Genomic DNA, 16,085 nt, shown 5'->3' on the forward strand with positions numbered 1-16,085 from the left:
TACAGCCTATTCCGAGGTTCTCGGCCTTGCAGCTCCAAGCCGCGTAGTTTTATTTGTTGGGGAAGCACGGGGCTGTACACAATAAATAACATGGATATAGGAACTGTGCCCTAATCGCGGCTGGAGGTGGGGATGGGGCAAGACACCGGCCAGGCCTTTGGCCTGCAGCTGGACAAGGGTAGGGCCCCCAACCTCGGGCAGCAGGCGACCTGCGGCTGGGGACCGCGACGGACACTCCCCTCAGAGTTCCACGCGAGTGTCGCGGTAGGCCCGGTCCAGGGCCCACTCCGGCTGCGAGTCGGCGCCACCTTCGCGGGCCAGGCGCGCCATCTCCTGCTGGAACAGCGCCTGCCGCGCCCGGCTGGGGTCCACGTTGATCCAGTTGTTGGCGATCCACTTAGTGCCGCGCGTGACCAGGCAGCCCCCGTGCAGCGAGTAGTCGTCCACGTCGCCCACCCAACCTAGGAGAGGAGGATGGTGTGAGCAAGGGAGGGAACCAGAGGGAATCTAGGCAGGACTGAGCTGAGCTTGTGGGCTGACCTGAGCTTGGCCTCATATTGCCCAAGTGCATGGCAAGGGTAGGCCCAGCTGTGCACGCCTTCCGTGGCAAACATCTGGCCACAAGGCCTCCTTGGGGGCTCAGCATCTTTCTTCAGCGAATGCCTTATCAACACCACTGGCTCTGCGAAATCAGCTTTCTTGCTGCTAGGCCTGTCCACAGCCCTTCCCAGTCTGGGCTACTAAGGTGCACGTGTCCCCCGCCCCAGTCAGCTGGAAGGCTGGGGCATCAAGGAATGACAGGGTTCCAGAGAGCCCAGGAGGCTGCACAGGTACAGGCTGCTGAAGTCACTGAGGATGGTCTTTGGGAGGCACTAGGGGCAAAAAAAACCATTTGAAGGGCAGCCAGAAACAGCTCACCAGGATGGCAATCAGGGCTGGGTAAAGGGAAGCGTCCTTCAAGGCAGCCCTGGCCTGGCCACAGGTCCTCACCTTGCCCATCAGGCAGGTAGTTGTACCAGAAGACTGCTGTGCCCTGGCGGGGCTTGACACGCAGGTTCCCCTTGTCACAGTGCCTCCGAGTGTCACGGAGGTCAACATCATCCTGAATCAGACTCTGTGGGCAGCAGAGTGGTGGGGTTTTCAAGCTGCCCTGACTATATGGCCAGGAGCCTAAGGACAGGCAGTCAAAGGTGGCCAGAGGGAAACCAGTCAGATGTCCCCAGGGGACTGTTTAAGCCTCATCCCAGGTCTGGAGGGGTATGTACTGTTTGCCCAAGGCCCTGCCATCCCACCAGAGTAACAGCCCGGTTGGCCCTTACCATTTCGTCATAGGTTCTGTTGTCTGCTACAGGAAAGACAGTCTCGCCCCCACCGGTGACGTTGTTCAAATAAAACAGCACTGTCATGTAGCTGTAAGGCAGGGGGGCTGTTGAGCAGGTTCCCAGCTGTGGATGCTTCCCAGGGGCTTACCTGTGGGCAGGATAAGCTGCCCAGGCCCCCAAGGGCCAGAGGGGCAGGCTGGGATCAGTGACAACAGGGCAGGTCAGTACCAAGATGTCCCTAGCCCATTCTTCTTCCCACAAACCCAGTCTCTTTCTGTCAGTCACAATGTTTTTTTTATGGCCAAGATCACAGGTGCACTTAGCTAAATTACATGGCCCTGAGCAAGGGCCAGCTGGGAAAGGTAGGCTAGCAGAAGCAGCAAGATCATGCAGAGGGCTGGTTGTGACTAGAAGGGGCTGAGCCAGAGCAGCCACATGAAGAGGAGAGACCTGCCACCATGCCTTGGCAGGGGAGGGGAGCATAGCTTCAAAGGGAGAAGCTGAGGTCCCCAGCAGTGCCAGCAGGATCAACAACCAGGGAGGGAGTGGAAAGAATCAGGGGTCCAAACTTGCCCCTTGCCTGAGAACTCTGGGGGCGGGTTTCAGTGTCTGTGGGTACCTCAGTCTGGCCACTGAGACAAGATGACCACCCCTTTTGGGCCACTTTGTAAACAACCTGAGGGGAGAGATGGGGGTATCCTCGACCAGGATGGCCCAGCACTCTCCTGGCCGCATACCAAGGGGCAAGCCCACAGGGCAGGGCTGTGCTTGTGTCATCGGGGTGCCTGGTCTGGGAGTTGAAGGCAGCCCTCAGGTGGGAGGTACTTGCCGGCAGGATGTCTCGAAGGGTACAGACTCATTGGCTACCAGCTTGGTATGGGAGCAGATGGTCTCTGGGTACACAGGCCCGCTGTCCACGTGGGCATGGTAGTGGCCTCCCTCGCCATATCGCACGACCTGCAGTGGCTCGCTGAGCTCCACGATCTCAGGTGACAGGCGGGTGAGGCGCAGTACCCTGGTGGGCAGCAGGCATTCAGCTGGGCAGCCCAATGCCAGGTGGCACCCTGAGGGAGCTGGCAAGGTGGACCCTGGGCCTGCCACAAGCTCTGCCCCTATTTCCCCTGGAAGCCCCTTAAGCCACCCCAGACTGGCCCTGTAAGAGCAGGAAGGGGTTACTCATGATGAGCCCTTCTCCCTGGATGCCAGAGACATTAAGTTGGGGGACGGGGAGACACTCCGTCCAGGAAGGAGGCTGTTTATCTAAAACCCCTGGCTGCTCAGGGGCAGGGGGTCCTGTGGACAGAGATAAGAGATCACTTCTCTAATTAGCAGAAAACAAACATTCACTCTGTTTCTAATCCCAAATGTCTACTGTTTCCCACAATCAGGGCTAATTTGCTTTTGTTAATTGTCTGTCTCCTAATGAGTCCCAATCCTGGTCTAACAACTGGAACTTAATCCTGAATTGGCTAATCAATTCCGTTTTCTCAGTCTCAGCCAAGGACTTCTATGGGGGCCCTGCACCAGGGAGGACAGCCTCAGGTGCTCACCTCTGGCGGATGGCGCGCATAACGTGGTGGGCACCTTCGCCCTGGTAGAGCCACGTGTGGTGGCTGTTCCGCACCAGCTGGCTGGACTCTGCCTTGTGGCTTCTCATATACTTGTGAAAGTCGCGAAGGTCCATGTTGGAGAACTCCTGCCGGCTCAGCACTCCTGCACAGGGCACCCACCATTAATGCCCACCAAGCCCATGTGGGGAGGGCATAGTGGGGAGGCTGCACCTTCCTACCTACCCCTGGCCTCAGGCACTGGGGGGCCATGTGCACCTGTCCCTCAACCTGGACTCGGGTCAGATGAAATTGGCTTCTGTCACATTAGGCCCTACGGGAAGACCCAGAGAAGCTCATTTCCTCAGTTTAAGCCCTGATTTGGCCCCCAAAAGGATGAAGCCCAACCCCTATTAGACTGGCCAGAGAGCAGGGTCTCCAAAGTAAGCTTAAGCCATATGGCCAGGACCCTAGGCCAAGGACTGCCCTTGGCCCTCCAGCCTGGCTCTGTAGAGCATGATGGCCACCCTCTGGTCCTGTAGAGGGCGAAGAAAGAGAGCATTCAGTGTTGGGTTTTGTCCAGGGCCTTCCACACTGTAGGGTGTAAGCTGGGATCAGTCCCCAGGAGTTCCCTTGTGACCTCGGGTCTCATCCTGAGTGGAATACACCTGGCCAGTCCTGTCCACTGGGTAAACCAGTCTACCTCAGCAGAGAAAGCCAGGCCACTCTCCCAAATGAGAACACTCTCCCCTGTTCCTGCTCAACCCACAAAGCTGGGCTGTATCCTCTTAGGGTTCTGGAAGAACAGCTGGTGTCTTTGCTACATGTTATCCTGGCTGACCCAACTGACACACTTCCATGCTTTGGCCCAGATTTCTCTGAGGGTGGGGGCACTCGAGGGCTGTGAGTCTGTCACGAGCTCTGCACATAGGGGCAGTAGCAGCATGATGCCCCTCCAGCCACAGGTCCCAGTCAGATTCTTCACTGTGGGCTCACCAGCCACAAAGCCATTCTTCCAAATCCTATTTCCTCAACTGGTCCAGAACTTGGGCATGAGGGTAATGACTACACCTCAGAAACTTCCTGGGGGTTATTACCAAAGGCGAGGGTGCTTACAGGACAGCACTCCTGCCCACATGACCCCAAGCAGTTAGTATGACTCCACATGGACAAGAGGAAGGCAAGGGGGACCTTGGTTAGACCAGAGAGGCCGACTGCTGGGGCAAGACCGTGTGCCTGGCTGGAGAGAGGCAGATGTGAAGCTGACCTCACTGCTCCTTTGCTCCCGCTGTACCACTCTGCCCTCTGCCAGCCAGCAACCATACCTCCTGTACCCCAGATTCTGCCTGGTGAGGTCAAAAGAACCTCCAAGAACTGCCCTCTAGACTGTCACCAAAGGGAATGGGAGAGTCTAGCTCCTGCCTACTTCCCAGGGGTAAGGGCAAGGCTGGATCCTCACCTCCTCATCTCTGGCTACTCTAGAAGCTGGGCATAGAGGCTGCCTGGCTTGGGGGGCAGGAGGCTCACAGCGACAGAACTGTGGCAAGGTATGAGCTCACCATCACCATCAGGGTCAGCCTTGATCGCAGAGTACATCTCCTGAATGTTCTCTGGAGTCATCCACCGTCCATTTCCCAGGCGAGTCTGGGCCAGGACCTAAAGCACAAGATGGTGCCTCAGTGGGGTGGCCCCAGTGATGGAGAGTCACCAGAGCACAGACAGCTGCCTAGTTCCTTCTGTAGGGCTGAGGGTTCAGGTGATAGGGCATGGATGAGGACAAAGGACAGAGCCCAAGCTCCCTGAGCTGAAGTGAGGCTAGGCAGGGAGGTCTAGAGGCATCTGGGGAGGAGGCCAGAAAGATAGTCAGAAGACCTGTGGGCCATGACCATTCTCAGCCCTGGTGGGACTGTGGCTTCCACGGGGAGCACTGTCAGCCTGTTGGAGGCAGAGCAGAGGACAGGCCTGTGTCCCACCCAGACACCCCAGGAGGCCAGGGCCCGGGCGCGAAAGGGAAGAGGCACCACGGGGAGGCCTGGCCAGTGAATGACCACCAGGCCCCTTAGGAAGGTCGGGCTCAGTGAGGCACTCTATATAGGCAAGGGACCCTGCACCCCACCAAGACCTGTCTCAGAAGCCTGGGTGTGAGGGGCATGCAGAGAGATGCAGACTCCTGGCTTCCTCTGAGCTGCCACTCCATCCACCATGAATTCTGTGGGGCTCCCAGCAACGGCAGCAAGGAATCCAGACCACAGACAGCACACCACCTGGGAACTGTGGCAATAAATGCCATCACCTCCAGGTAGATTCTCCTGCCATCCTCTGGGGTTCCCAGGGCAGCAAGGGGCTCTCTACCCTGGGCATGCCCAAGTTGATCTGAGGTGGCATCTGACTCTTGGGGCCAGGGCTGAGCAGTACAAGTGACCTGGACACCAGAAACAATTTTGGGCATTCCCACCCTGGTGCCTACTCCAGGCCCCAGGATCCCAACCTCATGGAGCTGCAGGCGACCATCATGGTTTTGGTCCAGCAGCTGGAAGAGGTCCAGCTGGCTGATTTGCATTGTGCCCATTGCTTCCTCATACTCTTCGGTGGGCAGGATCTGGCTGCGTTGTAACCCCTTCATCTGTGCCAGGTGGATGATGAGCCGACACTCCTCATCACTCAAGAAGCCAGGGATTTCTGCCAGAAGAGGGACGGGGGGTAAGGCCAAGGACCGGACCAGGACGCTGATGCACCAAATAAATACCTTCCTCTCTGCAGGGTTCTTGGGGTAGTCCCTGTACCCTGCTGGTCACCAAGTCAGGAGGACTTCACATCTGCTCTAGACTGTGACCCCGAGGTCAAATTGTCCTGCAAAGGTTAGCCAGCGTTTGGAACATGGGGCCTCTCTTTTTGACGCTGAGAGCACACAATTTCCAGGGGAGTCCTGGGAGGTGAGCCAGAGCAAAGCTGGGGATGGGCTAACCCACCTTGGAGTGGGACCAAAGGCCAGGGGGTGGACCTGAGGAGTGGAGGGTTGACCTCCACTCCTTACTGGGTATATATTTTAAAAGGGCGGGGGGATGTTGGCAGGTTTTTGCTTTCATTATTGCTTTTCAGCATTGTTCAAATAAAAACAAAGTGAATGCATCCAGCATTCTAGGCCTTGCCCTCCATTCCCCTGCACAAGTGGGTGCTGGTCATCCGTCCACTACTGAGTTGCCCAGCACTGGGAGATCAGTGGGGGTCACTCAGGTTTTTAGCAGATGCTCTGAGAAGATGACCCAGTGTCCTTTGCTTTGGGAACAAATGTACACTGAACGCCTACTCCATTGCCTCTAAGCCCAAGTAAAAGCCAGTCAGGCCTGGGGCTTAGCTCCAGTGGCTGGATGACCCCACACCAGCTCCATAAGCAGCTCAGTGGAGCTGGAACGCGAAGCTCACACCTGGCGAGCCCCACATCCCAGTGACTCCAGGCACTTCCAGGGCTGGAGCCTGGGCCTTGCTTCATTCTCTTGTTCCTGGGAGAGAGGACTTCCTTTGACGGCGCACAAGAGGCCCACACAGGAACTGACCGGAGGAAGGGCCATGCCGCCACTGTGACCCCTCAGAACTCCTGCAGAGTGGTCTGCCACTTTTCTGGGTTATTCTCTCAGCATGAAGTTCCAGTCATTGCTAAGAGGAAGGAAAATGGCCACTCGGAGCCAGGATTGGAGCAGTTTTTAATAGTAATCACAGCAGATCGCGCTTAGGGAGCACAGACTCTGTGTCCTGTCCTAAGCATATCATCAACTCCATAATCCGTATACTCATCCTAGAAAACCAGGCCCCATTAATTCACCCTTCCTCTCCCTGAGGAGCCCCCAAGCACAGAGACATCAGCAACTTGGCCAGGGTCACACAGGCTGTTGTACTCCAGAACCCAGGCTCACAGCCAGATTCAGCTTCCACAGGTAGGTGACCCAGATGTGACGACACTGAGGACAGGACAAAAGCCACCCCATCCCACCCCCACCTCCAGCCTGCCTGATCCCCTCAACCTGTCAAACCCAGAAAGGGTGTGAGCCATCCACTGGGGAGGCAGCGCTGCTGGACAATGGGTTAGACCAAATTGCTAATCACCAGTCACCTCCTGATCATTTAAAAAGATAAACAAACAAGAAAAGTAAACCAGAAAAAGAAAACACAGGCCCAGGTTTCTTCAGTTTATTAGGTGCCAGTCATTCACAGGCCCAAAGGAGATGCCACCCTCTCTACAGCCCCCTGCCATGTGCTAATCAAATGCAAACAGCCCAGGCCAGCACTCTGGGGCCTAACCAGGTGGGTCTGAGCACACGGGAGCTGGGCAATCATTGGCTCCTGGGGTGTGGGTATAGCCCTATAAAGCGCCCAACCTCAGTCCACTGAGACCAGGGCGGAGAAAGCAGGCGATGGGTCAAGGGCTGTGGCTGCTGGCGGCACTGGTGGCGCTGTCGGGTGACGGCGGGGCAGGGGCTCGCTGGGGCCCCACGCGGTGCATGCCCATTCCGCAAGCCATGGCGCTGTGCCACGACATTGGCTACACAGAGATGCGGCTACCCAACTTGCTGGACCATGACACAACAGCCCAGGCCATTCAGCAGTCAGTCGGCTGGTTGCCCCTGCTGGCCAGGGAGTGCCACCCTGATGCGCGCCTCTTCCTCTGCTCCCTCTTTGCCCCGGTGTGCCTCGACAGGTAGGGCAGGGGCTCCCAGGTAAGGGTGGGGGCCTCTCCTCAGCCAGGGGCCTGCTCTGGAAGCTCTTCACTAATCATTGCTGTGTACCTATCAGTGACCGGAGGATGAAGGATTGTTTTGTCAGGGTATTGCTGGCAGAGAGCGCAGATGCCCATGGGACACAGGAGACATAGGCAGGGGACTATCAATGGTGCACACCCTTGGTCTGGATCCACAAATCAACAAGGGCTCTTAAATGTCAAGGTAGGGCAAGTGAGCAGCCTGCTCTAGGCTAGGGGCTGAGAACCCCTCTCCAGTGAGGTGTGGCAATTCTGTCTGCCCAAAGGATCCTGGCCAGAGATGGAGCCACGGCTCATCTGGTGGCTTTTTCTCTCAGAGCCCAGAGATTGCAAGGCTGATTCCTCTTCCCCAGCCTAACCTACCCCGTGAACAACAGCTCCCTCAGTTTCTTCTTTGCAGAGCCAGGGCCCTTCCTAGAGCCTCAGGGTGACCATGCCTGTAGCAGCAAGAATGGGCTCTTTCAGAAACTGAGGATCGGGCCCCTTTGCTCTTGGCCAACCCCAGTCCTGGCTAGAAACTGCAGTGTCCTGCAGGGCTTTCAGGACAAGAGGGAGGGCCCTGTTTTCTCCCTCCAAGATGGGGAGTGAAGGCCCAGAGTGCAGGGCCCCTCCCACAGCCCTCTCCCAGGCACTAGGCATCCACCGGAGCTGTAGGGGGAGGTGCACTGCAAAGGTGGAAAGCAGCCTGGGCCACAGCAGGGGTGGGGCTGGGGATACAAGACAGAAGGGCTGGGAGACCCAGGGCTGAGGGCTAAGATTTCAGCAAGCAAAGGAGCAAGAAGCCCAGCTGCAGGGCTGTTGCTAGGTGACCAGGGTGTCATTGCCCAGCAACCGTGGAGTTTCTGGCCAGGCCTCGCGCTAGAAGCACCCAGAGGCCCCAGGCTGAAATCCAGGAACCCTGGTCCTGAGCACCCGCTGCCCCTGACACTTTCCCTGCCCTGCAGGGTCATCTACCCGTGCCGCAGCCTGTGCGAGGCCGTGCAGGCCAGCTGCGCCCCCACATGGCCTGCTACGGCTACCCCTGGCCAGCCATCCTGCACTGCGGATGCTTCCCCGCCAGCCACGGCCTCTGCGTGGCTGCCATCTCCAACGGCTCCCGCCCGAGCCGCCCACGTGAGTCTCTGCACAGCTTCTAGGCTGGTCTAACCCTTTCTCAGCCCCACAGGCTGCACCCCACCCTTTCAAATCACAACTCTTGGGGATCAGGTAACTGGGTCTCTCTGGCGGGAAAGAAGAGGAACAACCCACAGCAGCCATCCATCTCAAAAAGGGTAAAGAACAAGGGAAAAGTGGGAGAAACCCCTGCTGATGGCTCCCCTCCTCCACCCGGGGCCCAGGGGAAGCCTCACTCAGCTCCTCCCACCAGTGCCCCGTGCCAGCTGCAGGGACTGTGAGTTGCAGGACACCAGCTCGTCCAAGGAGGTCCTGGACACGCTCTGCGCTGGCGATTTTGGTCAGCCCCTGGTGCCCAGCACCCCTTACACCCCCTTACAAGTGGGTTCATTACAACTCCTGGCTTGGTGCTAAGACAAAAGAAAGAGGGGATACCCAAACATTATGCCTGAACAGAACTAAAAAATAAGTTCCTTTAATAATTGCTAATAAAAACAACATCCCAGGAGGACAGGCCTTCTCTAGGACCCTGATTCCAAGAGCAGAACATCAGACAAGAGGGTTTGGTTTACCAGATGGAGGGGAGGATGGGGATACTCAGAGGGGCCAGGCTCATCATCTCGGCCCTCTGATCCCATTCAGCAGTGAAGCTTAGGCTCTCCTGGCGCAATGGGTCATCCTCCGGACCCTCAGACTGAGACCGGGACTAACAGCTAGAGGTGCTGAAGGCGGGCCCACTGCCCCCTGGGGAGCTGGCACCTACTCTGTGACGCTGGCTGCAGCTGGATACAAGCTCCTGCGTGGAAGGTATGCTGGGACCTACATGCTGAGTGGGGAGGTGCAGGGTCACCGTCTGCTGGTAACCACGGCCTACGGTTGGAGCCAGGGCCACCGAAATGTGCAGCTGGCCATGCGCAGGTGGCATCGTCACCAGTGCCCAGAATAGAGTCAATCCAGGTGGGGAGAGCCTGGGACTTTATAGCCACAGCCTCTGCACTGGCCACGCAGACCATGTGCTCCCCTGGACACACATAAAACCCTCTTTCTGCTGCCCTCCATGGATATTTGCAGACCAGAGTCCAGAGTAACTCCAAGGCTCCCCTAGGACCAGCACAAGCCGGGCAGAAGTCCACTTCTGTGGTCCTTTCTCCTGGAAAAAGGCAGCTAGCCTTGTGTGCTGGGCAGGCAAGACTACCTTTCTGAACTTCCCAGACCTGGGATGCCAGCCTGGCTGATGCCCTGCTCCTGCCCACAAGCCCCAGCATCCCAAGCTGAGCCTCAGGGCAGGCACACAGCCTCAGGCTATGCTCACGCAGGCACTATGCTGCTTGTCAAGCCCCAGACAGACTCAATTATATCTTCCTGACCTTTACTGAGTCCATAATTCTGCCAAGCAGCGGGCCTGTGGAACAGCAGGGGGGTTCATACAGAAAACTGCATTAAGCTGCTTACAAACCTGAACTAATATGCATACTACAATTCTTTCCCTACTTCTGCGCTTCCAGTGTTTGTCAAGAGAGCACAGTGGTCTTATGTAACTGCTTTATTGTTTTTTTTAAGCTGAAAAAGAATAGGTCTGGAAATCCTATAATAAAGCAGTTATGGTTTTAATATACATTGTTTTGTGTACTGGTATCAATTACTCATTTACCTTAAATAGTTAAGAAAGTGGACTAAAACTCTTGCTGGCCCACTGGAAGTGTCCCCTGCTGCTCTTGAAGAGGGTGCCAAATCAGGAGGCACCTGCCCAGGGTGATGGTGGAGGCCACCCTGCACACAAAGACAGGTGCTGGACTGGCTGAGAGTATCTAGTAAACCCCTCCAGCTGGCCAATAATTGTCAGCAGTAGACTCTGGCCGCTGGACACACAGCCATATCAAATCAGGCCTCCCACACATGCAGCTAACCTTTAGGGGCAAAGACACAATTGCCAAATAAATACAGAAGATAGTTTCCAATGATGCTAAACGCTGAAAAGAAAACCAAGCAGAGACACAACAGAGAGCCTGGAAACCTCTTGAGACCAGTCTGAGGTGGAGAGAGGTCTCTGAGGAGGGGAGATTTGAGCAGAGCCCTGATGCGGGGGAAGGCACCCTCGGTGAGAGCCAAGTCTGAGCCTTTTGGTGGAGGGAACTGTGCATACAAAGGCGCCAAGGCAGGACTTCCCTGGTGGCACAATGGTTAAGAGCCCGCCTGTCCCCATGCAGGGGACACGGGTTCGAACCCTGGTCTGGGAGGACTCCACATGCCGCGGAGCAACTGGGCCCGTGTGCCACAACTACTGAGCCTGAGCTCTAGAGCCTGCAAGCTACAATGACTGAGCCCACGTGCTGCAACTACTGAAGCCCGCGCGTCTAGAGCCCGTGCTCCACAGCGAGAGGCCACTGCAATGAGAAGCCCGTGCACCCCGAGGGGTAGCCCCTGCTCACCGCAACTAGAGAAAGCCCACACGCAGCAACGAAGACCCAACACAGCCAAAAATAAATTAATTAATTAAAAAAAAAAAGGCGCCAAGGCAGCAATGAGCTTGGTGTCTGAGAATCAACAGGGGGTGAGTGAGGGAAGGGTGGTGGGAGATGAGGTCTGAGAGATGAGAGGGTCTTGGGGCACCAAATGAGACGTAGAAGCGGAATGGGAAATCATGGAGGCTTTTAAGGAAGGGAGTGATGAGATCTGATTTGCTGTTTAAATACAGAATGAGTGTGAGGTGGAGGGAGAAGTGAGCCACATGAGAGAAAGCAATGTCCCTAGAGAGGCGACAGTGAGTCAGAACTGGAACACCTCCCTTCTGAACTTAACAGGACAACGGTCCAAATCCTTGGGAAATGCCTACCACAGTCAAGCAGGTATCTGCCAGGAACTCAGGGGGGCCCTTTTGTGGCCCAGGTCCCACTTACCAAATGTCTCTAGGAACAAAGGTGGGAAACAGGAAATTTCCCCCAAAGGGAGAGGCTGAAGGTTACGTGCGGATTTCCCTGTGAAGTGGTGGGGCTCCCTTCCACAGAGATGGAGGCACCCTAGGGTAAAACACAGTCCCCTTGCCCCAGCTGACACCCTGAACACCTACCCCTTGAGCCCTGGCATCTTGGGTCCCTGATGGTGGGTCACAGTAGGGCAAGGTGGCAGAGCCCATAGCGGGCCCATTCTCCTTGGGCCCTGCCTGCCTCTTTAGGGCGACAGTAGGTGGATGGACAGGCCGGCACAGAAAACAGAGACACTGCTCCTTATTGGGGTGAGGCTTCCTTCTTTGGATTCATCCAACACCACATTCAGGAACTGCCCCTCCTTGGACACCCTCTCCCCTGTGGTTAGCCTGTCTCACAACTGGACTTCTTATAATCACTGACCTCCTCCTCATTTGTCTCACATCATTTCACCAAGCAGCAAGCCCCAGGACTTTCTGAGTAAAACCTGGGACATCCTTCACCAACAGACTCAAAGGTAGTGTAAGAGTTTTGGAGGAAATGAGAACAACAATTAGGAAGGTCTTGCTGCAACTGCCCAGTTCTCCTAATCATGCCCTTTGTAATTTATCTGCACAAACAGAAACCCATCTGATGGCTTAACTGGAATCAGTTTACCTTTTGTCAAATCTCTTCTGCTTCCCGTAATGTACTCTTGGTGACTTCGGGTCTGGGTTTCTCATTCTCTGCTTTGTAGGACTTTGACGCAACAAGCTGCATGTTAGGGGGTTAGGGTTAGGGGTTATGCCTCATGGCTCACTTAACTTAACATATGTCTGAATTAAGTATATACGGGTCCAAAAAGGCTGATGAGAGAAAGTACACCCACATCAATGTGTCTGTCTCACAACAGTGGAGTAGTAATGGGGAGAGTTGTCCCCTTGCCTGGGTCACCTGTTCCTTGACAGCCACCTGGCTTCATCCCACAGCTCCTGCGGGTCTTTGCTCAAATATCCTTCTCAGGGAGGCCCACCCTGACCACCTTACTCAGTTTCAACCCCAGTTGAAATTCTGCCTTACTTGTCTGTGATCACTTATCACCATCTGACACATGATGTGTGTTTATTTGTCTGTAACCTCATTCGACTGTCAGCTTCAGGTGTTTTTTGTTTTCCTATTTTGTCCAATTCTGTATTCCCAGCACCTGAACTAGTGCTTTGCTCAGACTTCAACATTAGGCAATAATAATAATAATCTTTTAGTGCCTTCCCACAACAGGACTGACATCCTAACCTATGTGAAATCATTCTCACAGGTCTAGGCATAATCCCCAACCAGGGCCCTCCGCCCTAGGGTTAACAGCATGCGCTCAGATGCTCTGCTTTGGTTCCCAGTCCCCTCCTGAAAGCCCCTTACCCCTTCCATCCCCCAGCAGCCAGGAACACCTCAGGTCTGCAGGTAAGTGTGTCACTGAGGCTGGGTACCCAGGACTGGGGTGGGAAAACCTATCCTGGGCAAGGTCATGGGTCTGGGGACCCCCATCTTGTTGGTACTGGTAGTCTTTGAAGGACTTCAGGGTCTTCACAACTAGCATGTTGGCTTTAGAGTGCAGGCCGTAGAGAAAGGCTGCCTTGTTCTAATCCTAGCTTCACCCTGAACTAGCTGTGTGAGCCTGGCCAAGGAATGGGGGCTCTCTGTGCCTCACTTTCTCACCCACTAGCCTGACAGCGGGATCTACACCCACCTCATAGAGGGGTTGTGAGAATTAAATGGAACGATCACAGAAGTCTAGCACATAACAAGAGCTCAGAAAATGTGAGCTATGATGCTGGTTCCAAATGAGGTCACCCTGGAAGGCTCTGCCTACTGTAATGGCTGAACACAAAACTCCATCCTAAGAAGAATCCCAGAGTGCTGGTAGCAAAGGCTGGTGCCCTTGTGGGGCAGGTTTGGGGGCACCAGCTTACCCACATTTGGACAGCCTGCTTATCAGACCCACTTTGGGAGTGGAATTTCCCCTCACAGGCCCTGAAATCAGCTAGGACCTGGTTATCAGTCTGTCCGACCCTCCCCCCATTCTAGAATGTGACAGAATTAACCATGGCAGGGAGCCTCCAAAGACAGTTTCAATGAAATGTTTAGACACTAGCTTCTAGATCACATTGCCCAGCCCCGTGATGGAAGGATCAGCTGCAGAGAGTAGGGGTCACAGAGGGGAGTGTGGAAAGGTCAGCCTGTCACCCTATATTGGAGATGGGGCGGGTACCTCACTTGGGGCAACCTCTGGGTGGAAAAGAAAGGGCTACTTTGAAGCAGCCATTTTCAAAACAGAAGTCACGTGGTCAAATGAGCCTCAAGGCAGCCACCAAATCGTAGCCCCTGACCCTTCCTGGGGGTGCCCAGCGAACTTACCGAAGAGCAGCGGCTTGAGGCTGAGGGTTCGGATGAAGTGATCCCTGTCGGCGACCAGCTGGACCTTGCGCTCATACCCCACCTAAGGGAAAGCGGCACAGCGGGCAGCTCGGGCGCCAGGCCCCTACGTGCGAGAAAGGAAAAGACGCCCCGGCCCGGTGGGCGGCGGCGGGCGAGTGAGGGGGTGCGCGCGGCAGGCCGGGACGGCGCAGGGAGCAGCGTGGAGCCCCGGGCTGACTACCGGCCGTCCCGGGCTCGGCGGTGCAGGGCCTGGAGCGCGCCGCGGCGGGGGCCTCACCTTGATGCCCTCTAGCCGCGCGAGGGGAGCCAAGGTTGGCGCGGGCCCGGGGTCCTGGGCCCGGCGCTGGGGCCCGGGGTCGCTGCTGTCGTCGCCGTTGCTGTAGTGTACGAAGAGCAGCAGCGCCAGCACGTTGCCCAGGTACAGGTGCACGAACACCATCAGCACCAGGAAGTAAGCGCGCGAGCAGATGCCGCGAGGTTTGCACAGCGGCCGGACCGGTGTGTCCTCACAGTCACCCAGCCCCGCCGCTGCCCCGGCCGGGTCGTGCTGGGGCGGCGCCCACTGCGGACTCACAGCCTCAGGCCGCCGGCCTGCCGCCGCCACCGCCGCAGCCGCTGCCGCCGCAGCCGCAGCCGCCGCCATGGAGCCCAGGTTGCGCGCGCACCCAGGGGAGGGGCCGCGGGGTTGCCAGCGCCGCGCCGCGCCGTAGCCAGAACCACCGCCGCCGAGCCAGCGCGCGCGGTGGTCACCAGCAGGGGGTTCCTGGGGATCCCGCGCCCGCGCTGCACTCTAGATCTCCGCGCCTTGAACCCCGGCCCACACTGAAGTTTCTCTTCCCGAGCTGGGTTATCGTTAGGAGGAGATACACACTCCCCAGGGCAGAAGCCGCCCCCCAAATGTAGATGCAGACAAGAGCAGCACAGTTACAGGAAACCCCAATGGTATTTCCTCCGTTCCCCGGTTGAGACGCACTTCCCTCTTCCCGGAACTGTATGGTCTGCATTTTCTCGCTCCCAGGAGTGGGATGGCAACAAGGAGGAGGCAGTGCCAAAAGATGATTCAATACTGCGGCGGGTTGGGGCGCCGCGGAATCCGATGACTGCGCACATTGTGGTGGCATCGGACCCAAGGCATTCGGCACTGACACTCGCCAGTGTAGGCAGCCAAGAAACGCCTTGGAGGTCTGCTCTGCGGTCGGTCTGAACCTCCCGGGGAGGGCTGCAGGAGTCAGGTCTTAGGAAGCAACTGCCTGATGTGCGGGGTCGCATAGACGGGTGACCCAGTCGGAGTGGTCAGAGAGGGCTTCCTGGAGGAGCCCTGACACCCTAACAGTAACCTGCAGGAATGCTGCAGGTGCTCAGGTTCACAGGAACACTCCTTGCCTCAGCGCTGGCACATATGAAAAGGGAGAAAGGGACTTTTCCATAATTGAGACACCGCCTCAGAGGAAAGTTAAACCCAGATTATCCCCAAATATGGAGGTGGGAGGACATACCAGTGGCCAAGTGCCAAAGCCTGGTCTTTTTCTTTTTTTTTTTTTTTTTTTTTTTTTTTTTGCGGTATGCGGGCCTCTCACTGTTGTGGCCTCTCCCGTTGCGGAGCACAGGCTCCGGATGCGCAGGCCCAGCGGCCATGGCTCACGGGCCCAGCCGCTCCGCGGCATATGGGATCCTCCCAGACCGGGGCACGAACCCGTATCCCCTGCATCGGCAGGCGGACTCTCAACCACTGCGCCACCAGGGAGGCCCAAGCCTGGTCTTTTTCGTTCTCTGCTCGCCCCCCCGCCCCGCCCCGCGAGGTGGACATGCAGACAAAGGCAACATCATTGAGGCAGGTCCCACCGGTGGTTTGTCTTTACACTGTTAAGACCCCCTCCCCCTCCAACTTCCTCCCAGACAAGTAGAGTGTGCATTTTCTGGTCTCCTCAGTAGGGCAGCCTCATCTTCTTCTCTTGGAGATTCTACACACAATGGCAGGTTTCATCAGTGCCCAAGTATTGGGTTGGCCAAAAAG

The 16,085-nt window shown here is 56.5% G+C and overlaps 1 protein-coding gene across 1 annotated transcript; it reads right to left on the reverse strand.

Moving 5' to 3' along the window:
- Nucleotides 1-17: 17 nt before the first annotated feature.
- Nucleotides 18-15,063, reverse strand: P4HTM (prolyl 4-hydroxylase, transmembrane). The gene is made up of 9 exons (XM_082639248.1): nt 14,349-15,063; nt 14,051-14,132; nt 5,358-5,548; nt 4,429-4,525; nt 2,873-3,035; nt 2,152-2,337; nt 1,320-1,410; nt 991-1,114; nt 18-461 (listed from the first exon to the last, which is right to left on the reverse strand). Exons 1-9 carry the CDS (start codon nt 14,712-14,714, stop codon nt 241-243), a joined length of 1,521 nt encoding a protein of 506 aa, XP_082495374.1. The 5' UTR covers nt 14,715-15,063; the 3' UTR covers nt 18-240.
- Between the last annotated feature and the right edge of the window lie 1,022 nt (nt 15,064-16,085).

This window comes from Mesoplodon mirus, assembly GCF_964341445.2.
Source record: "Mesoplodon mirus genome assembly, chromosome: 12".
NCBI classification, from domain to species: Eukaryota; Metazoa; Chordata; class Mammalia; order Artiodactyla; family Ziphiidae; genus Mesoplodon; species Mesoplodon mirus.